This window comes from Rana temporaria, chromosome 6 (assembly GCF_905171775.1).
Source record: "Rana temporaria chromosome 6, aRanTem1.1, whole genome shotgun sequence".
NCBI lineage: Eukaryota > Metazoa > Chordata > Amphibia > Anura > Ranidae > Rana > Rana temporaria.
Window position 1 is genome coordinate 6895910 of NC_053494.1, and position 23574 is coordinate 6919483.

At 47.1% G+C, this 23574-nt stretch overlaps 1 protein-coding gene across 1 annotated transcript in view; it reads left to right on the plus strand.

Annotated features, from left to right (window-relative positions):
* Positions 1-2532: 2532 nt before the first annotated feature.
* The window catches only part of LOC120942974 (microfibril-associated glycoprotein 4-like), a 30233-nt gene continuing 9191 nt past the window's right edge, over positions 2533-23574 (plus strand). The window contains exons 1-4 of the mRNA XM_040355984.1: positions 2533-2783; positions 12024-12102; positions 15762-15925; positions 17865-17961. Coding sequence (XP_040211918.1) covers positions 2778-2783; positions 12024-12102; positions 15762-15925; positions 17865-17961 — 346 coding nt within the window. The 5' untranslated portion in view covers positions 2533-2777. The remainder of the gene's footprint in view (positions 2784-12023; positions 12103-15761; positions 15926-17864; positions 17962-23574) is intronic.

Below are 23574 nucleotides of genomic sequence, written 5' to 3' on the forward strand. Positions count from 1 at the left end.
GGAAGTAATGACTGTACCTGTAGGCATGAGGTGTGAGGCGTGGAGGGTATCTGAACAGTAGAGATCTCGTTGCGAATTGTGTCAATCTTCCGCTTGAAGTGATTGGCGATCTCCTGGGCGGTGAGTGAGTTAGTGGGTGGAGGCAATGGAGGACGAAGGAGAGAGTTGAAGGTAGAGAAGAGTTGACGGGGACGGGATGATAAGTTTTTAATAAGGGTGATAAAATAGGTCTGCTTGGCAGTGAAGAGGCTAGAATTGTATATTTGGAGGGCAGATTTATACTGGGCGAAGTCTTCCTGGGACTTAGTCTTGCGCCACAGGCGCTCGAGAGCATGGCTATGTTTTTTCAGACTTCTAGTATCATTTGTTTGCCAGGGTTGAAGGGGACGTGGCCTTATTCTGCGTGTAGTGAGAGGGGCCAGTCTGTCCAGTGATGCTAGAAGTGAAGTGTTGTAGACTGAAGTGGCTAGGTCGGTGCAGGACAGGGGTGCAATTTTGTCATAGAGGTGGTCAGTCTCAGAGTATAGAAGAGTAGGGTTGATATGGTCCAGGTTTCTACGAGTAACTGTTAGGCATTTGGGGGGAGAGGATGTGGAGGAGAGTGAGAGAGTAAAATTAATAAGGTAGTGATCAGAGAGGGGGTAAGGATAATTGGAGAGGTTGCATAGAGTGCATAGGTGGGAAAAGACAAGGTCAAGAGTATTGCCTTCAGAGTGAGTAGGAGCATGTATCCATTGCTTCAGGTCAAAAGAGGAGGTTAGACTGAGAAGTTTGGAAGTTGCAGGAGTGTTAGCATTAGTAGGGATGTTGAAGTCGCCAAGAATGATTGTGGGGATTTCAGAAGAGAGAAAGTAGGGTAGCCAGGCAGAGAAATCATCAAGAAAGGAGGATACTGGACCGGGGGGGGCGGTAGATGACAGCTATCCTTAGAGAAACTGGGAAGAAGAGACGAATGCAATGCGCCTCAAATGAGGAGAGTGACATAGAGGGAGGTGGCTGAAGCACCTGAAAGGTGCTATGTGGGGCCAATAGGATTCCAACACCCCCTCCTTTGCGTCCACTGGGTCTGGGGGAGTGAGTCCAAAGAAGACCACCGTGAGATAGAGCAGCAGAAGACGCGGTGTCGGATTCATGAAGCCAGGTTTCAGTAATGGCGAGAAGATTAAATGAGTTAGCGATAAAGAGATCATGGAGGGGGGTGAGTTTGTTACAGATGGAGCGAGCATTCCAAAGGGCGCAAGAGAAAGGGAGTCTGGTCTTGGGAAGAAGGGAAATGGGAATTAGATTGTGTGGATTGCGACTGCATCCAGAGGGTGTAGGGCAATGGGTGCGTTGAGCACAGTTAGATGGAGGGCCAGGGTTTGGGGAGACATCACCAGAGGATAGGAGAAGTAGAAGGGTGAGGGAGGTAATGTGGGAATGCGATTTATATGAGGGGACATGCCCCAGCGATTTGGAGCATTGGGCATTTGGTTTTAGAATTAGCATGAGTTGGTGAGTGCAGTAATAAGAAGAGGACAGAAGTGAGGGTGATATATACAAGGTGTGGGGTGGCGAAGAGGGGTGAAGGGAAGACAGTTTAAGGATAGAAGACACAGCTGTCAGAAGCAGTGGTAGACAGTGCATTTTAGGAAGGGGAGGAAAAGTAAAACCTCCCAAAAAAAAAAAAAAGTGATACCTGTATTATAAAAGACAAGTCATTTAATACTTCTCTGCCTTGTACAATCGCTGAAGTGCAGAGCCGAAGTGCTTCCACTTATAGAAACGCCCCACTTGAAGAATGAGCCCCAGACGCTATGAGCCCCCTGCTAATGCTTCCCCCTAAAGGATGCTTACATTTATAGTGACAGAGATAGGGGGTGGGTGCATTTCAATTAGCTAATCAGGAGGTATTAAAGTTATGCTGATCAACAGGGCAAAATTCTTTGGTCAAAAACAGATCAACAAGAGGGCAATAAAATTAATGGGCCGTGATTTTGGGTAAGTCAGAGGAGATAATAAAACATTGTAAGGTGGACAGATCTACAGAGGGTTAAGCAAAAGCAACATGCCAGTATTATCAAATAGACATAAACAAAACAGACATCAATGTTTCAAATTCAGGGTGGATCTCAGACAGCTGAACATACCATAGTCATTTAAACTAGAGAAAACACATCCGTTTTCAATTCAGGGTGGATGCAATCTGAATCTCTGCATAATCTCCTTTACATTTTACAACAACAATGTAGTCCAAGAGCCTTGTAGCCTATCCAATTACCTTCAATGGGTATCTATCCATGTCGGAAGACCCTCATACTGTGTAGTTGTCAGTATTTCTAAAGTCTGGAAAAGTCCAGATTATGAAACGCGCTGCACAGTGTACAGAATGCTGGGAAGTCGGTGCCCAGGTGAAGGTTCAGCTAAACTTCCAGTATTGCAGCAGTATAGATAACTGGAAGTGTTCTCTCCAATGTTAGTTTTTGGCTCAGCTGATGAAATCCTAACAATGGGGGGTGATTGAGAAATTCCGTTGTGTAGACGGATTATATAAACATCTCCTCCACGTTGAGAACCACTATACTGGGAGGAGAACCACTATACTGGGAGGAGAACCACTATACCTGGAGGAGAACCACTATACCTGGAGGAGAACCACTATACTGGGAGGAGAACCACTATACTGGGAGGAGAACCACTATACTAAGAGGAGGACCACTATACTGGGAGGAGAACCACTATACTGGGAGGAGAACCACTATACTAAGAGGAGAACCACTATACTGGGAGGACGAACAATGCAAGTGAGTACAAGAGAGTGCTAGATGTTTGAGTCACAGGACGGGCTGAACACAATTAGAAATCCTTGGATTAATAATTCATTCATTGGGAGTTTCCGCTGTCTATTTAGCTGTTTGAATGGAATTCAACTCCATCTACAGAAAATACATTTTACACAAGCTTGTATTGCTGTATGTAGGTTGTAAGGTCAGACAAGGACCGGGGGGAAGGAGTGGGCAGAAGGGGAGGCGCATTGCCGGCGGCATTAACCCTTTTTCGGCCGCTAGCGGGGGGTAGAACCACACCGCTAACAGCCGAATACTGCCGCAATTCCGACGGTAAAGCGCCGGTTTACCGCCACCGCACCTCCCGCCCCAGTGTGAAAGGGGCCTCAGTTCTACTTTAACCGATTGCAGACCATATACTGTACATATACAGCGGCAAAGTGGCTCCCCTGTGCAGAATCACGTACCTGTACGTGATTCTGCACTTCTGGGTCTGGGGCGTGCTCGTGTTATTGGACACAGCCGGAGCAAATTAGCGGGTCCGGCGGACGCTTTCTCCGCCGGGACCCTCTGACCATTCGAGAGACAGGCAGATGTAAACAAGGCAGATTGCTGTTCTGTGAGAAGGGAATGTAGTGATCCTGTGTTTCTGCTAAGCAGGAACACAGATCTCTGCCTTCCCATAGTGCAAGCACCTCCCCCTACACAGTCAAAAAGCACTCCCTAGGAACACATTTAACCCTTTGATCGCCCCTGATGTTGACACCTTCCCTGCCAGTGTCATTAGTACAGTGACAGTGTATATTTTTAGCACTGATCACTGTAATAATGTCACTGGTCCCCAAAAACTATCCGCCGCAATGTCGCAGTCCCGCTATTATTCGCTGTTAACAGCCATTACTCGTAAACATAATAAAATATATAAATCTATCCCCTATTTTGTAGACGTGATAACTTTTGCACAAACCAATCAATATACGCTTATTGGGATTTTTTTTTTTACCAAAAATATGTAGCAGAATACGTATTTGCCTAAATTGATAAAAACAAAAAAAACTTTTTTTTTAATTGAATATGTATTATATCAGAAAGTTAAAAAAAAAATGTTTTTCAAAATTTTCGGTCTTTTTTTTGTTTATAGAGCAAAAAATAAAAACCGCAGAGGTGATCAAATGCCACAAAAAGAAAGCTCTATTTGCGGGGGAAAAAAAGACGCCAATTTTGTTTGGGAGCCACGTTGCACGACCGCGCAATTGTCAGTTAAAGTAATACAGTGCCGTATCGCAAAAAAATGGCCTGGTCATGAAGGGGGGTAAACCTTCCGTAGGGCACGTGGTTAACCGCAATTTGTTCAACCCTGTTGATTATATTATGTCAGCCCATCAGCTGCTCTGTTAATTTTACACAGTCCTCTATTGTCTGTCCATCTATCTATGCCATGTTGGGTATCTATTTACTCGGCACAGCCTCATCTTTTATATTTTACATTTTTATATTACATTTTTATATTTTTAATACAAAAATTGGGTAATAGACTCTGTTTTTGTGCACTAAAATTACCTTCAGTGGCCCGGATTCAGGTAGATTTTCCCCTTAGTTACGGAGGCGCAGGGCAGCGTTTTTGCCCTGCGCCCCCGTAAATTGCGTGTGCGCTGTGTAAACTTGCCCTGCTTAAGGGCGCCTCATGTAAATGATCCCGTAGGGGGCGGGAAGCATTTAAATTAGGCGCGCTCCCGCGCCGAGCGTAGAGCGCATGCTCCGTCGGGAAACTTTCCCGACGTGCATTGCGGCAAATGACGTCGCAAGGACGTCATTTGCTTCAAAGTGAACGTGAATGGCGTCCAGCGCCATTCACGAATCACTTACGCAAACGACGTAGATTTCAAATTTCGCGACGCGGGAACGACGGGTATTCTTTAGCATTGGCTGCCCCTGCTTTTAGGATGTGCAACCTTACACGAAACCCGACGTACGCAAACTACGTAAATTGCGTATGCAGGGCTCGCGCAACGTTGTGAATCGGTGTTAGTATGCAATTTGCATACTGTACGCTGAGCACAACGGGAACGCCACCTAGCGGCCATCGCTAGAATGCAGCCTAAGATATGCGTGGCATAAGAGCCTTATGCCGCGCAGGTTTTAGGCTGCAGTCGGCGTTACAATGTTCCTGAATCAGGAGCATTCGTAACGCCGGAGCAAGTAAGCAATTGCGCTGTGTAACCTATGGTTACACAGGCGCAATTGCTTCTTGAATCTGGGCTAGTGTATTTTTTTTTACTAAAAAACTGTGCTTATGTTTTTTGACCTAAAATTGCAAGAAGCACCATTTTATTCTCCGCTTTCAGAAAATATACAGTATAATGTTGGATGGGGGGGGGGGGGGGGGTAACTAGTCATCAAAAAGCCAAAAATGTGCATGTTAACATGTGCAAAAATTGGAAAATCATTTCTACGTATCTATCTATCCAACAGTGGCGGCTGTTTTTTTTTTTTTTTTAGGGGGGGTGGCTAAACAGCCACCCCCTGAGCGTAACCTTTCCCCCGCTGTCTGCCGGTCGGTCCAGCACTTACCTCAACTAGGTGGGTAGCGGATGGCGGGTGGCAGGCAGCGTGCAGCGGCTCCATGTCCTCTCCTCCATCAGCAGGTCCCAGCGTGTGGCTCCTCCCATCCTCCTAGGCATCCAATAGGAGTGCCTGTCATTTCAGCCAATTGGTTGACGGGTCTCAAATCCCGCTTCCTGACTGGCCAGGAAGACGATCAGTGTTACAATAGCGGACATACATTTGCTGTTGTAACACACCTGGGTTGGCTCCATTTGCATTCTCTGCGCCCGAGCCCACCCTATTTTGAAGCCTATTAGAGCCTCTGTTCCAGCCTGTTCTAGAAAAAAGTGGGAGGTCTCAGTGATGCTGCCTGTGAGTCACCCAGCTCTCCCTGAGTCACTGAAACCCTGACCAGGAAGAAAAACACACACACACACAGGCTTGGCTGCCAGCTAAGCCTGGAAATTGACCCATACTACAAAAAACTCTGTACACATCCTGGTACCACTAAAGGGTGCTGCACTAGTTCTCTGTGAAGGGACTCTGCTGTTGCTGCTCTAAGCAGATATCTCCAGCTGCTGCGGAACTACACATCCCATGATGCATTGTAAAACTCTGACATTCACAGACATGACTAGGCATGATGGGAATTGTAGTTCCTGAACAACTGGAGGGCCGTAGTTTGGAGACCCCTGCAGGAAGAAGCTTGTGTTCTGTTAACCGCTCCTACTACAAGCCAAGTCCATAGTCTGCTATATGCAAGGACCTCTGCTCAGGGGCGTCGGGAGGCCCGGGCTTGGGTGGCTGGAGCCCTGAATGGGTCCCCGGAAAGCCCAGAGTCTCAGCATGCAGGTTCACTATTGTGAGCCCCGAGCCGAGCGGCGACCGCCGGGAACGATTTGTTCCCGAGAGCCGCCGAACCGAGTGCCATAGCAGCCGGTCCCACCTTCTGGAGCCTGTGATGGACGTCCCACTGCTCCAATACCGCGCCGCAGGACGTGTGACGTCCATCATAGGTTCCGCAGGCTCCAGAAGGCGGGAATTACAAATTCACATCGCTCGGCGCTCAGGCGGGCGGCTCTCCTCTCAGGCTCCTCGGCTATCCTCAGTGGCGTTGCTATGGGGGTGTGGCCCGTACCCGGGTGACACCCGGCTCAGACTGGCGCCGCGGCTCCCTCCTTCCCTTCCGATATCTCCATGCGATGTATGGGGAGGGGGGAGTGAGGCAGAGACAGACTGGGTGCCCGGGGTCCGACCATCCCCACACACACCTCCACACAGCGCGGCCACAATTAGAACCCACTGCTGCTTTCTCCTCAGCTCGGAAGTGTACACAGGCACCATGGGACACCATCCACGCTACAGTGGACTGCACCTTCTCTGAGGTATGCTAGCCTACAGAAGTACTGTATTGCAGAGGAGGGGGACCATAGTGGTTGGGGGGGGGGGGGGCATTTGCAGGTAACAATTATGCTGCCATGAGTTATTTTAGGGGGGTTAGAGAATAGGTGCTAGAGGGTGCTCTTTCTTTTGGGTTAGAGAGGTGTCGGACTTGTACTAGAAGTAGGGGGGGCAGATATGAAGTTTGACCCCTCCCCCAGCGCAATTCCTCTCCCCTCCCAAAGTACCCCTCTAGCACATATCCTTTAACCCCCCCCCCCCCCCAAATCAAAGGTCCCATCTCGGCTCCATCCACCCCCCAATCCCATCCAGCTCCATCCACCCCCGATCCTATATCCCGCTCATCCATCCCCCGATCCCATTCCGGCTCCATCCATCCCCCTGATCCCATCCCCACTCCATCTATCCCCCCTGATCCTATCCTCGCTCCATACAACCCCCTGATTCCATCCCGCCTCTATCCATCCCGCCTCTATCCATTCCCCCGATCCCATCCCGCCTCAATCCATTCCCCCCGATCCCTTCCCAGCTCCACCCAGCCCCCGATCCCATACCCACTCCAGCTATCCCTCTAATCCCATCCCGGCACCATCCATCCCCCAATCCCATCCTGGCTCCATTCATCCCCCCCGATCCCATACTCGCTCCATCCCTCCTCCTTGATCCTATCCCTGCGCCATCCATCCCCCCTGATCCCATCCCCACTCCATCTATCCCCACTCCATCTATCCTCGCTCCATACAACCCCCTGATTCCATCCCGCCTCTATCCATTCCCCCAATCCCATCCTGCCTCAATCCATTCCCCCCGATCCCTTCCCAGCTCCACCCAGCCCCCGATCCCATACCCACTCCAGCTATCCCATCCCATCCCGGCACCATCCATCCCCCAATCCCATCCTGGCTCCATTCATCCCCCCAGATCCCATACCCGCTCCATCCCCCCTCCTTGATCCTATCCCCCCTCCATCCACCCCCCGATCCCATCCCTACTCCATCCATTCCCCTGATCCCATTCCAGCTCTATCCACCACCCCAATCCAATCCCGGCTCCATCCATCCACCCAATTCCATCCCAGCTCCATCCGTTGTGGTAGGTTAAGGGGGAGAGCCGCGCCGACGCAGTAGCCTGCTTAGTGCCAGGGGGTGGGGGTGTCACCAAGTATTACCGCACCAGGTGACACCAACCCTAGTGACGCCACTGGCTCTCCTACCCCTTACCCTCCAGGCTCCAGTCCTCGTGCCTGCTGTGACACCGCTGAGGTAGGTCAGTGTGTATAAACAGCGCACCACACGGAGAGCACCTGCAGGTGCTATATATATATATATATATATATATATTATATATTTTTTTTTCTTACTGGCATTGCTTCTTTTTGCCATTGGCAACTTTTATTTGTTTTATCGTATTTTTTAATAAAACGGCCTACCATTTTTTACCACACTATGCGGATCTCCCTTTATATTTTTTAACCATCACGCTCACACGTGTCTCCAAGTCCTGGTTTGGAGTACTATCCCCTGGAGGAAGCAGATCGGTGGCAGCATCAAGCGGAACTGAGGTACACTGCTGACATCCCCAAAAATCCCAAGCTCAACACCCCCTCAGGGGGACAACTATCTGGTGAGTGGGGACCTCATAGAGGGGAGCATGGATGATAACAAGCCGCAGAGCCATCATTATCACTGCATCACAAGTCACCTATAAGAAACTAAGTTGAAGCACAGCCATTTATAATACAGCAACATTGGTGTGGGACTGTATCAATTTCATTTGTATATGTTTGCTTTGTATAGATAGTGTCTTTGGAGGCACAGTGGACTGCCATCATTTGATTTGTATCAGCAACCCACCTACTGCACTAACGGCCAGTTTATAGCTATTATACATTTATTTTGGTCTTATTGAAGAATTTTATTGCACTTATATAATTTTCACTGCTAGATATCTTAACCAGTTAAGCCCCGGACCAATATGCAGCCTAAAGACCCAAGGTGTTTTTACAGTTCGGGACTGCGTCGCTTTAACAGACAATTGCGCGGTCGTGCGACGTGGCTCCCAAACAAAATTGGCGTCCTTTTTCCCCCCACAAATAGAGCTTTCTTTTAGTGGTATTTGATCACCTCTGCGGTTTTTAGTTTTTGCGCTATAAACAAAAATAGAGCGACAATTTTGAAAAAAATTCAATATTTTTTACTTTTTGCTGTAATAAATATCCCCCAAAAACATATATAAAAACATTTTTTTTCCTCAGTTTAGGCCGATACGTATTCTTCTACCTATTTTTAGTAATAAAAATCGCAATAAGCGTTTATCGATTGGTTTGCGCAAAATTTATAGTGTTTACAAAATAGGGGATAGTTTTATTGCATTTTTATTATTTTTTTTTTTTTTACTACTAATGGCGGCGATCAGCAATTTTTTTCGTGACTGCGACATTATGGCGGACACTTCGGACAATTTTGACACATTTTTGGGACCATTGTCATTTTCACAGCAAAAAATGCATTTAAATTGCATTCTTTATTGTGAAAATGACAGTTGCAGTTTGGGAGTTAACCACAGGTGGCGCTGTAGGAGTTAGGGTTCACCTAGTATGTGTTTACAACTGTAGGGGGGTGTGGCTGTAGGAATGACGTCATCGATCGTGTCTTCCCTATAAAGGGAATGACGCGATCGATGCGCCGCCATAGTGAAGGACGGGGAAGCCGTGTTTACATACGGCTCTCCCCGTTCTTCAGCTCCGGGGAGCGATCGCGACGGAGCGGCTATAAACAAATAGCCGCGCCGTGGTCCCGGATCGCTCCCCGAGCGGACCCGACCTCCGCATGTAGCGGGGGGGGTCCCGATCGGACCCCCCACCCGCTAATAGGCGAGGACGTACATGTACGCCCATGTGCCTGTACGTGCCATATTGTGGACGTATATGTACATGCGGGGGTCGGGAACTGGTTAATCACGGGCAGGCACAGGTATTGCCAATCATTGGATAATTAGGAACCTACAACCTATTTAGTCAAAGATCTCACTTATACATATTGTCACATTTTTTTATCCAAATAATTTATCCTTCATCCAAATAATCCAAGTTTTTACTCCTTCGGGAGGACTATCAGGGGGGGCAGCAGCCCATATACCCACCGTAGAGCGGAATCTATTTTAATCAATCGGTGTGTATATAGGTCAGTGTGTAGTCAGGTCAGTGTAGTGCAGTGGTTCTCAACCTGGGGGTCGGGACCCCCTTGGGGGTCAAATTATGATTTGCCAGGGGTCACCAAATCCTGGGCTGTTCCTGAGGCCTGCACTGTTCTCCCAGGAAGGGAGATAATAAAAGGGGGAGGAACAAAGAAAAAGTCAGAGAAAGGGAAAAAAAGAGAGAGCAAGAAAGACAGTTAGAGAGAGGGATGGGGGGAAAAAAACAAGGAATTAGGATAGAGAGAGATGAAAGGGAAAGAAAGGAGAACCAAGAGAAAGAGTGGTAAACCCTAAAATGTACTATAAGGGGTTTTAATACTGTACGAGTGGAAGGCACTGAGGGAGCGATAAATATCCATGGGTTAGGGGCTCAAATTACTTGTTTTGGGTGCTGACAACCCACACTATGAAAATAATTTTACTGTCAGGGGTCCCCACAACTTGGGAAATTTTATCAAGGGGTCACGTCACTAGAAGGTTGAGAACCACTGGTGTAGTGTATGCAGGTCAGTGTAGTCAGGTCAGTGTAGTCAGGTCAGTGTGGTCAGATCAGTGTGGTCAGGTCAGTGTAGTCAGGTCAGGTCAGTGTGGTCAGGTCAGGTCAGTGTAGTCAGGTCAGGTCAGTGTGGTCAGTTCAGTGTATGCAGGACAGGTCAGGGTAATCAGGTTGTGTTAGTGTATGCAGGTTATGTCAGTGTGTGTGTGTGTACTAACACACACACTCACGAAGGTCAGGGTACTGTATGTGTAACATATGTGTATGTGTAACAGGTACTGCCCGCACCCCCCCCCCCCCCGGTGCCGGCTTGGCTTCGGGCTGAAGCCCCTGGTCTTTTTGGCACCTAACAACGCCCCTACCTCTGCTTCAGCTTTTCAGAAAGGAGTTCACTGTCCTCAACCTGTACACAGTTTCTGTTTTTGGAGTATCCCACTCAGTTCCCTCAACCCTATCCAAGTTCTCCAAAAATAAAAACAACACCCCTAGACTGGATATCAGTGGTGCTGCGTCCATAGTGGGCGCAGGAGCGCCGCCCCCTCTCTCCCCTGTGCCATCACGTGTACAATACATAGAGATTCATGCATTGCATGAATCTCTATGTATTGTCGCCGCTGCCGCCCACTATTCAGATGGCCGGCCCCCTGGTGAGTGCCGGCCATCTGAATAACGGCAGCTGGTTGGCTGTGTGGAAGTATCTATCAGAGCCAGCGGCTCTGATAGGCTTTTTGATTACAGCCTGTGGGCTGTAATCGGCTTCCAAATAGTTAACCAGGGGACGCAGGGGGGGGGGGTGCGTTCCCTGGTTAACACTGACACTCGTCTCAGCCAATCAGGTTCACCGGGTCTGGTTACCGGTAACCTGATTGGCTGAAGTGACATCGAGGGCAGGACTTGGGAGAAGACATCGAGGGAGCGTGGCTGACCAGAGAAAGGTAAGTGCTGGGGGACGGGGAAGCAATCTGGTGGCAATTGCTTAGCACAGTGGTGATGGTGACAATTGCTGGGCACAGTGGTGACAATTTCTGGGCACAGTGGTGATGGCGACAATTGCTGGGCACAGTGGTGACAATTGCTGGGCACAGTGGTGACAATTGCTGGGCACAGTGGTGACAATTGATGGGCACAGTGGTGACAATCGATGGGCACAGTGGCTGCGTTTGATGGCACAGTGGCTGCATTTGATGGCACAGTGGCTGCGTTTGATGGCACAGTGGCTGCGTTTGATGGCATGGCACAGTGGCTGCGTTTGATGGCACAGTGGCTGCGTTTGATGGCATGGCACAGTGGCTGCGTTTGATGGCACAGTGGCTGCGTTTGATGGCACAGTGGCTGCATTTGATGGCACAGTGGCTGCGTTTGATGGCACAGTGAGGCTGCAATTGATGTTTTTGTTTGTTTGTTTGCGCCCCCCCAAAAAAAAAATTGGAGCACCAGCCCCAACTGCTGGTTATTGAGGAAAAGTGTGGCTCAGATCATGTGCCTGGCTGCGGGGAAATCCACTGGGGAAGAACCTGGGCAAAACTCCACTGGCTTCTATTGGAGTAAACTCTACAATTATATTCAGAGTAACAACTACTGTAAAAGGTCCGTAACCATTCTTTCCTTCCTTCATCACTCAGCCCCTGTCTTTGGACCTGGCCTGGCTCCTGTTGTTCTGCTCGGCTCCTGTTTTTGCAGCGCCTCTCAACCAGAATCGCCGTGAGTAAAAAATGTCTCTCTTGTCTCTTCTCCTGATTAATTATAAAAATGTAAAGTATTACTTTCTGCACTGGTGTACAATACTTCCATGAGTGTGTGTTATTGTTATTAAAGCAGAGTTCCACTCAAAAGTAATGTAAGGGGTTAGCTCGGTAGCGGGGGTGTGGGACCTCCTGAGTGGGGTCACTACACACTGAATTATACAGAGAGGCAGCCGTGGGCGGTTGAAATAACAAGGGTTATGGTTTATTCTTCCATATTGCTGGAAACAAGTGCAAGCATCCAAACAGCATAAACAAAACAAAACATAAACCCTGGCCACTTGGGCCGTCTACCTTCACAACACAGGAACCTACCTAGGGAATCTGGCACAGCCTACTGCTGGGCAGACACTGCTGGTCTTCCAGCAGAAAACAATGGTCTTTTTGATTTTCTTATCCCACAGCAAATATATCAACTACCACTTCACCTTCAGAAGTCTTCCTCAGCTCACTGCTCTCCTTAACTCAACAAGCCTCAGGATGCAGCATTGAGTAGTAATCCTCTGGACAACTTATAGAGGCCTTAATTGCCTCATTCTGAACAGCTGAAGCTATCCAACGTCCTTAAACCTTGCTGGCTACTTCTGCAGCCGACACCTGATAGTAATTGGTGAATTTTCTAAACAAGGCAGAAATGTATCTCCCGTCTGTGACAACACCCTCAGACTTACCTGACTTCCTGTCACAGTAAAATATATCCGGTTATCCACCCCACCCCCCGAGTCACATTTGGCACCTTTTAGGGGGAGGGGGGAACAGGGACCTGTTTTTGACAGAGCAGGGTGAGGCAGTGTAATACTGGATTTTAAACAGCACAGGTACCGTATTTTTAATGTTTTACTTAGCTATACCTGCAAAAGGATCCAGCCTGAAATGATCTAGTACAGTGTCAACTTGGGGGTCGAATGACGATTTGCCGGGGGTCACCATATCCTGGGCTGTTCCTGAAGCCCACACTGCTCTCCCAGCCTTTTTGTGGACCCCCGGCAGGGCTGTTCCTGGAGCCGGTGGCCCCCCGGCAGGGCTGTTCCTGGAGCCGATGGCCCCCCGGCAGGGCTGTTCCTGGAGCCGGTGGCCCCCCTGCAGGGCTGTTCCTGGAGCCGGTGGCCACCCAGCTGGGCTGTTCCTGGAGCCGGTGGCCCCCCCAGCAGGGCTGTTCCTGGAGCCCGCGGCCGCCCACTCAGCTTCTTCACAGCCACCCATTTAGTTCACAGCATGGGTTGGGGGGCAGAGACTAGAGGTCAGCTGACTGATGAGGAATGTGAAGTGGGAGGGACTGGAGGAGACCCTATCTCCTGATTTTGGCATAGGTGTCACTGCTGCGAGACACCGCAAAGTCAGAGACACAGTGAGTAACACTACCTGTGATTTTAATGGCCATTAAAAGTCCCCACTACAGTTCTCAGATCAGCAGATGACTTTGATCCAGAGCACCTAAGTTGGCTGATCAGATCTCCCTCCAGCATTGGCACTTATCAAATCCCCCCCCAACCCCCACCAAGGAGTAAGAGAAGGAATAAAAATAGAGAATACATGGAAGGGAGAGGAAAAGAGGGTAAGGAACAAAAAAAAGGGAGAGAAAGAATAAGGCCTCGTACACACGATAGGATAGCCAGAGGACAACGGTCTGAAGGACCGTTTTCATCGGTCAAAACCGATCGTGTGTGGGCCCCATAGGTTATTTAACCTTCGGTTAAAAAAATAGGAACTTGCTTTAAAATCATCCTATGGATTCCTAACCGATAGGTCAAAACCGATCGTTATTAGGCACGACCATCGGTTAAAAATCCACACATGCTCAGAATCAAGTCGACGCATGCTTGGAAGCATTAAACTTCATTTTTTTCAGCACGTCGTTGTGTTTTACGTCACCGCGTTCTGACACGACCCTGGTGTCCTGCCGAAAAAGTTCCCTCGGCAGATAAGGACCCCCCTGTACTGCATAGGTGCAGCGTGGCGCTTGCGCTGTACGAATCTGAACTGAGCCTCCGAAAATAGCCGAACATGTAGAGCTGAGACGAAGTCGGGGGGGGGGGGGGGGTCCTTATCCGCCGGGGGGAACTTATTCGGCAGAACACCGGAGGCTGTTGAAAGGTAAACCAGTTTTTAAGGCCCTGTCTGCACAATCACAATGCAATTATTGTATGATGAACACTTGACGCTGCTAGTTGACCTTCGTTTTGTCGCGGTTTTTATTAGGCTGGTCAGATGGTAATTACTAGGACGTGAATCATAGGGAAAACTGAATATTTCTGTAATGACTAACGAATGATTTTTATTATTTAGCTCTCGTTTTCCCTTGTGCATTATCCTTAGAAATATTTTCATTAAAAATGAAATAAAAAACTACAAACATGTGGGAAAAGACTCGCCGTACAAGTGATCTCCAGATGACAATTGGTCTTCTGACAACAGACTCCTAGATGGTAACAGGGGAGATTTCAAGGGCCACTGCCAGCTGACGTGTTTCGAAGGGATACCTTCTTCCTCAGAGCCCAGCAGTATTTTTACAGCTTCTCATATATATATATATATATATATATATATATACCAATGACCACTTGAAGAGGCACCTCCCAGAGGCACATACTTACATTGGTCCAAGCTGAACCAATTTAACAATCCAAAAAATGCTGGAATTCAGCTTTAACCACTTCAGCCCCGGACCATTTTGCTTGTCAATGACCGGGCCACTTTTTGCGATTCGGCACTGCGTCGCTTTAACTGACAATTGCGCGGTCGTGCGACATGGCTCCCAAACAAGATTGGCGTCCTTTTTTCCCCACAAATAGAGATTTCTTTTGGTGGTATTTGATCACCTCTGCGGTTTTTATCTATTGCGCTATAAACAAAAATAGAGCGACAATTTTGAAAAAAAAATTATATTTTTTATTTTTTGCTGTAATAAATATCCCCAAAAAATATCTAAAAAAAAAAAAAAAATTTCCTCAGTTTAGGCCGATACGTATTCTTCTACCTATTTTTCATACAAAAAAATCGCAATAAGCGTTTATTGATTGGTTTGCGCGAAAGTTATAGCGTCTACAAAATAGGGGATATTTTTATGGCATTTTTATTAATATTTTTTTTTACTAGTAATGGCGGCGATCATCGATTTTTATCGGTACTGCGACATTATGGCGGACACATCGGACACTTTTGACACATTTTTGGGACCATTGGCATTTTTATAGCGATCGGTGCTATAAAAATGCATTGATTAGTACTGTAAAAATGTCACTGGCAGGGAAGGGGTTAACACTAGGGGGGCGAGGAAGGGGTTAACTAGGGGAAATGACAGATCGCTGTTCATACATTGTATGAACAGACGATCAGTAATTTCTCCCCTGACAGGACCGGGAGCTGTGTGTTTACACACACAGCTCCCGGTTCACGCTCTGTAACGAGCAATCGCGGGTGCCCGGCTGCTGATCGCACGCGCGCGGCACCAGGGGGTGAGCGCGCTTGCCGCCGGTGGCGCGCGCGCCCCTATTGGCTGAAATGCGAAATGACGTAATAATACGTGATTTCGCGCAGCCGAGCCGACCTGCCGCCGTAAAACTGAGGCGGCTAGTGGTTCAGGAAACAAAAGACTTACTCTATATTTTGTACTTCCAGTTAAAACCTGTGAACTCTACCACACCAGCCAACCTCTGGACTGCAAGGATGTGTATGAGAGTGGTATGACCTCGGATGGAGTATATTTGATTTTCCCCAAAGGATGTTTTTCAATTCCTGTCCCAGTCTACTGCGACATGACCACTCCAAAGGGACCATGGACAGTAAGTAATGGGAGCTGACAGACAGTTGTGTAGAGATCCATAGTGCACTTTTCCTATGACCCCCCCCCCCCCCCCCCATCCAACAGTAGGGTACAAAGCATATCTGGGCACAAACCATTTTTTAAACCCCCCCATACATCGAAATGATTTACACAGAGACACACTATACAGCGGAACCTTGGATTGCGAGCATAATCCGTTCCAGGAGAAGCTCGTAATCCAAAGTACTCGCATATCAAAGCGAGTTTCCCCATAGAAGTCAATGGAAACTAAAATAATTTGTTCCGCATTGATTTCAGTGGCATGCAATACCGCATGTGGCCAGAGGTGGGGGAGGGGGGCGCCGGAGAGTCTCGGAAACGTCCGGAAAGGCCCAAGGATACCTGGGCTGATCTTGGCAAGCCTTGGAAAGGCTCGGAAACTGAGTATTTCCGTGTCTTTCCGAGCATTTTCTGCTCGGTTCTGGCGCCCCCCACCTCAGGCCAAACGCGGTACTGCACACGACTTTGGCCTGAATCCTGCTAGTCTTGCAAGACAACAACCGAGTTATGATTTTTTCAAATACAATGCTCGTATTGCGAAACGCTCGTTAACCGCGTGCGAGGTTCCACTGTATTACCAAAAGTATTGGGACACCTGCCTTTACGCACACGTGAACTTTAATGGCATCCCAGTCTTAGTCCGTAGGGTTCAATATTGAGTTGGCCCCGCCCTTTGCAGCGATAACAGCTTCACCTCTTCTGGAAATGCCGTCCACAAGGTTTAGGAGTGTGTCTATGGGAATGTTTAGCCGTTCTTCCTGAAGAGCATTTGTGAGGTCAGACACAGATGTTGGATGAGAAGGCCTGGCTAGTAGTCTCCGCTCAAATTCATTCCACATGTGTACTATTGGGTTGAGGTCAGGATTCTGTGCAGGCCAGTCAAGTTCCTCCACCCCAAACTCGCTCATCCATGTCTTTATGAACCTTGCTTTGTGCTCTGGTGCGCAGTCATGTTGGAACAGGAAGGGGCCGTCCCCAAACTCCTCCCACAAAGTTGGAAGCATGAAATTGTCCAAAATGTCTTGGTATGCTGACGCCTTAAGAGTTCCTTCACTGGAACTAAGAGGCCAAGCCCAACCCCTGAGAAACAACCCCCCTCACCATAATCCCCCCTCCACCAAATGATTTGGACCAGTGCTCCCTCCCTACTGGCAGTGTTTGACAGCAGCAGGAGCCAGTGAGCCAGTGAGCCAGTGCTGCTGCCTCTGAGTCAGTGAGGAGAGGGAGAGAGAGCAGTGACAGGCATGTACTGGCCATCTGGACTACCGGGAGTTTGCCCAGTGGGCCGATGGCTCAGCGGGCCGGTTTCGGTAACAGTCTGTCAAAGTAATGGCTGCATGGCCCATTCATTTGTACTGCCTATAAGAGAAATAAAGTAGAATGGTTAACGGCCAGTAAACGGGGGGGGCTGGTCTTGGGTGGCCATTGGGGTTGGTTGGCCAGAGGGGGGTTTGTCCGGCCGACCTCAGCCTTAGCGCCACTGTATTGCTGAAAGGCAGCCAATGGCTGTGCAGCAATGCCGGTTTCTGAAATTCCAGCCAATGAGGCTGGAGCAATGTTCCTGCGTGTCGTTAGCCCTCCCGCTTCACTTGTTTTTGTGCGTGTTTGCAAAATTAAAGTGGGCCGGTCTAAATGAAGTCCAGGGCCACATTTGTGTCCTAGTCCAGGCCTGAGCAGTGAAGTCGCTCTCGTGCACAGCAGGGAATCAACATTGGTCTCAGGTAAGTATAAGGAGAGCGGGGGAGCTGCACACAGAAGTTTTTTTATTTTTTTCCTTAATAGAATGCATTAAAGTAAAAAAAACTTCTGCCTTTAGAAACACTTTAACAAAAATGTGAAACTCATGCCTACAGATCAGCAGTGTAAAATAACCCAGCAATGCGATTCGTCTTCTTCAGGTGTTTCAGAAGAGGTTCGATGGAAGTGAGAATTTTTTCCGAGGCTGGGAGGACTACAAGGCCGGATTTGGGCATGCCGACAAAGAGTATTGGCTGGGTAAGGCTTTCATTTTCCGCCAGTATTATTGGACGGGTCCGTTATGCACCGATCAGCCATAACATTATGACCACCCACCTAATATTGAGTGTTGGCCCCGTTTTGCTAAAACAGCCCTGACCCATTGAGGCACGGGCACCAAAGTCACATCCACATGAATGGTAGGATGGAAGGTTTCCCAGCAGAACATTGCCCAAAGCATCACACGGTCTGTACCGACTTGCCTTCTTATACCGCATCCTGGTACCATTTCTTCCCCAGGTAAGTGGCGCACCCACCAGTCCCGGACTGGGACAAAAAATAGACCCAGGCATTTTAGACTGAGCGGCCCGGGGGGGGGGGGTCGTTGGGGCGCAGCAGGGGTTAATGATGGGATGTGGGGTGAGATAAAAAAAGATAGATACAAAGAAAGATAAAGAAAGAAAGATAGATACAAAGATAGATCGATACAAAGATAGATAGATACATAAATACAAAGATAGATAGATAGATAGATAGATAGATAGATAGATAGATAGATAGATAGATAGATAGATAGATAGATAGATAGATAGATAGATACAAAGATAGATAGATACAAAGATAGATCGATACAAAGATAGATAGATACATAAATACAAAGATAGATAGATAGATAAATAGATAGATAGATAGATAGATAGATAGATAGATAGATAGATAGATAGATAGATAGATAGATAGATAGATAGATAGATAGATAAAGAAAGATAGATAAAGATAGAAAGAAAGAAGGGAAGGAAGATAGATAGATAGATATAGATAGGAAAATAGATAGAAATGAAGGAAGATAGATAGATAGATAGATAGATAGATAATAGGGAGAGAGAGAGAAAGAAAGAAAGGTGAAGAGAGAGAGAAGGGAATGAAGGGCACCAGAACAGTGTCTGTCGGGGAGAGTGGGCGGCCACTCTCCCCGACAGACACTGTTCTGGTGCCCTTCATTCCCTTCTCTCTCTCTCTCTTCACCTTTCTTTCTTTCTCTCTCTCTCTCTATCTATCTATCTATCTATCTATCTATCTATCTATCTATCTATCTTTGTATTTATGTATCTATCTATCTTTGTATCGATCTATCTTTGTATCTATCTTTCTTTCTTTATCTTTCTTGGTATCTATCTATCTTACTTTATCTTTCTTTGTATCTATCTTTCTTTGTATTTATCTTTCTTTATCTATCTATCTATCTATCTATCTATCTATCTATCTATCTATCTATCTATCTATCTATCTATCTTTATCTTTCTTTGTATCTATCTTTCTTTGTATTTATCTTTCTTTATCTATCTATCTATCTATCTATCTATCTATCTATCTATCTATCTTTGTATTTATGTATCTATCTATCTTTGTATCGATCTATCTTTGTATCTATCTTTCTTTCTTTATCTTTCTTGGTATCTATCTATCTTACTTTATCTTTCTTTGTATCTATCTTTCTTTGTATTTATCTTTCTTTATCTATCTATCTATCTATCTATCTATCTATCTATCTATCTATCTATCTATCTATCTATCTATCTATCTTTATCTTTCTTTGTATCTATCTTTCTTTGTATTTATCTTTCTTTATCTATCTATCTATCTATCTATCTATCTATCTATCTATCTATCTATCTATCTATCTATCTATCTTCCTTTCTCTATCTATCTATCTATCTATCTATCTATCTATCTATCTATCTATCTATCTATCTATCTATCTATCTTTATCTTTCTTTGGCAGACACAGGAGGAGAGGACGAGAGGAGGGGGAGGAGTAGAAGCAGCTCCTCTCCTCTAACTGGTCCTGCGGGCAGCAAGGGGAGGGGAGAAATCGCCCTGCTCATCTCTCTCTATCTGGCGCTGTGGCGGAGGTGGGGGATCTCTGCTATCAGGTAAACTGGGCGTCCCCTCTCAGCCTGCAACCCCTTGGTACACCCCTGGGGAGATGTGACATGCGGCCCACCGAGGGCCGTTCGCGGGCCGCAACCGGCCCGCGGGCCGCCATGGCCCACCGGGCACATGCCCGGTATGCCCTATGGCCAGTCCGGGCCTGCTGCCCACCCACCCGGCCATCCTCATGATGTAAACGAAAACGTCATTCATCAGACCAGGTCACCTTCTTCCAGTGCTCCGCAGACCAGTTCTGATGTTCATGTGACCGTTGTAGAAGCTTTTGGCTGTGGACATGGGCCACCATGGGCCACAACAGACTGCCATGCCCATTTTTTTCTGCTTTCAACACATCAACTTCATAGACAACATTTTCACTTGCTGCCTAATATATCCTACCAATTTTCAGATTCCATTGTAACAAGATATTCCCTTTACCTGTCAGTGGTCCTAATGTTATGGCTGATCGAGGGGCTTTCACACTGGAGCGGTGCGCTAGCAGGACGGTAAAAAAAAGTGCTGCTAGCTGCATCTTTGGAGCGGTGAAGGAGCGGTGTGTATACCCCTCCTCCACCGCTCCTGCCCATTAAAATTAATGGAGCACCTCGGCTATACCGCCGGCAATGCAGAGGCGCTTTGCGCTGTTTTTTACCCTTTCTCGGCCGCTAGCAGGGGGTAAAAGTGCCCCGCTAGCAGCCAAATAGCGCTGCAAAATTGACGGTAAAGCGCCGTTAAATATAGCGCCGCTTTACCGCCGACGCTCCCACCGCCCCAGTGTGAAAGGGGCCTTAGGACTACAGAGCACCTACCTGTCCCCTCAGGTCCATAACATGGCCTGTAGTCCTGTTATGGACTTCCTGGAGTCCTGTAGCCCTCACAGATTGCTGGTAACAAATGCAAACCAATATCAGTGCAGCAGAGGAAGTTATCAGCTGACTAGATTTTTGTCAGGATCAACGGGACCTTTGTTGCCCTTATTGAACATATAGATTAGAGAACAAAACTGTATATTTAACCACTTGCTTACTGGGCACATAAACCCCCTTCGTGCCCAGGCGAAATTTCAGCTTCCGGCACTGCGTCGCTTTAACTGACATTTGCGCGGTCGTGCGACGTGGCTCCCAAACAAAATCAGCGTCCTTTTTTCCCCACAAATAGAGCTTTATTTTGGTGGTATTTGATCACCTCGGCGGATTTTATTTTTTGTGCTATAAACAAAAATAGAGCGACAATTTAAAAAATATATATATTTTTTTTACTTGTTGCTATAATAAATATCCCAATTTTTTTTTAAAAAAACAATTTTTTTAAGGCCGATACGTATTTTTCAACGTATTTTTGTAAAAAAAAAAAAAATCGCAATAAGCGACTGGTTTGCGCAAAAGTTATAGCGCCTACAAAATGGGGAACAGAATTATGATTTTTTTTTTATGATTTTTTTTTTACTAGTAATGGCGGCGATCTGCGATTTTTATTGGGACTGCGATATTGCGGCGGACGTATCGGACACTTTTGACACAAATTTGGGACCATTCACATTTATACAGCGATCAGTGCTATAAAAATGCACTAATTACTGTATAAATGTGAGTGGCAGTGAAGGGGTTAACACTAGGGGGTGAGGAAGGGGTTAAATGTGTATCCTGGGTGTGTTCTAACTGTGTGGGGGGAGGGGGGGTGACTGGGGGAGGTGACCGATGCTGTGTCCCTATGTACAAGGGACACAGATCGGTCTCCTCTCTCCTCTGACAGGACGTGGAGCTCTGTGTTTACACCTCATCATTACACACAGAGCTCCACGTCCCTGCTGTGTCACCGACGATCGCGTGTACTCGGCGGACATCGCGGCCGCCAGGTACACGCATCGGCTCTTCAGCGATGCGCCGGAACAGTGTTTACCCGCTGCGCGCCCCCCAGAGGCGCACGCAGGTAATGCACTTTAAATGATGTCCAAAGACGTCAACTTGGCACTTGAGAGCCGCGCTGTTGACGTCTTTTGTCAATAGCGCGGGTCTCAAGTGGTTAAAGTAGTTGTAAACCCACTTTGACAGCTTGCAACTACAGGTGAGCCTAGATTAAGGATTACCTGTAGGTGCAAGAAATATCTCCTAAACCTACACGGTTAAGGCGATATATGCAGAAAACACTGCACCGATGTCTAAGGCACAGGCGCACTGAGCATCCCAGCATTCTGAATGGGATCATGCTGGGATTATGCCGGTCCCGCGCGCATGCGCGGGAGTGACGTCATCGCCACTGCGGCAAAATTAAAAGCGCCGGAGCGGCGATACCAGGAAGAAGCTCCGAGGGGACATGGCGGCGGCGGCAGAGGCGGCAGAGGCAGAGGGGAACGAGGAGGACTTCGGGGGCTTTAGATTTCAGGTAAGTGCCACATAATGAGCTAGTATGCATAGCATACTGGCTCATTATGCCTTTCTCTTGCAGGTGTTTTTTTTTTTTTTCAGGATTATTTTAAGAGGGTTTACTTCCTCTTTAAAGCTCCAGGTTTGTTTCATTCCGAATTAAAATTCAGACGAATTTACGTCATTCGGAAATTCGGATTTATGCAAATTCCCGGATTAGAATAGTAACGAATTTAAACAAATCCGAAATAACGAACAAAAATTAAAACGGACGAAATTTTAATTCGTATCGTTTTTGAATACTTTTCCTATTTAATTTTTTCTGTTTTATTCCTTTATTTTCTATTCTATTTTTTTCTTTTTGAAAATTGGAAAACGATTCGACTTCGAAAACCTTTTGAATAGATTCGAAAACGAATAAACAAAACAAATTCAAAAAACAAATTAAATACTTAAGACCCGGACCAATGTGCAGGTAAAAGACCTGGCCCCTTTTTTGCGATTTGGCACTGCGTTGCTTTAACTGACAATTGCGCGGTCGTGCGACGTGGCTCCCAAACAAAATTGGCGTCCTTTTTCCCCCACAAATAGAGCTTTCTTTTGGTGGTATTTGATCACCTCTGCGGGTTTTTATTTTTTGCGCTATAAACAAAAATAGAGCGACTATTTTGAAAAAAAATTATATTTATTACTTTTTGCTATAATAAATATCCCCCAAAAAACATCTAAAAAAACATTTTTTTCCTCAGTTTAGGCCGATACGTATTCTTCTACATATTTTTGGTAAAAAAAATCGCAATAAGCGTTTATCGATTGGTTTGCACAAAATTTATAGCGTTTACAAAATAGGGGATAGTTTTATGGCATTTTTATAAATTTTTTTACTACTAATGACGGCGATCAGCGATTTTTTTTTCGTGACTGCGACATTATGGCGGACACATGGGACACTTTTGACACATTTTTGGGACCATTGTCATTTTCACTGCAAAAAGTGCTATAAAAATGCACTGATTACTGTGAAAATGACACTGGCAGTGAAAGGGTTAACCAGGAGGGAGCGCTGTAAGGGTTAAGTGTTTCCTAGGGAGTGTTCTTACTGTGGGGGGGGCGTGGCTGTGCGTGTGACATCACTGATCGTCGTTCCCTAACACAGGGAACAGACGATCAGTGACAGGCTCACTAGGAAGAACGGGGAAGGTTTGTTTACAGTCACCTCTCCCCGTTCTTCCTCTCTGTGACCCGATCGCGGGCCCCCGTGGCGATCGGGTCTGCGTTCCCTGCGGTCATGGAGGACAGGACCGGGTTCGCGAGCACGCCGCCAGCGGCACGCTCGTGACCCATGGCTGGGCATCCT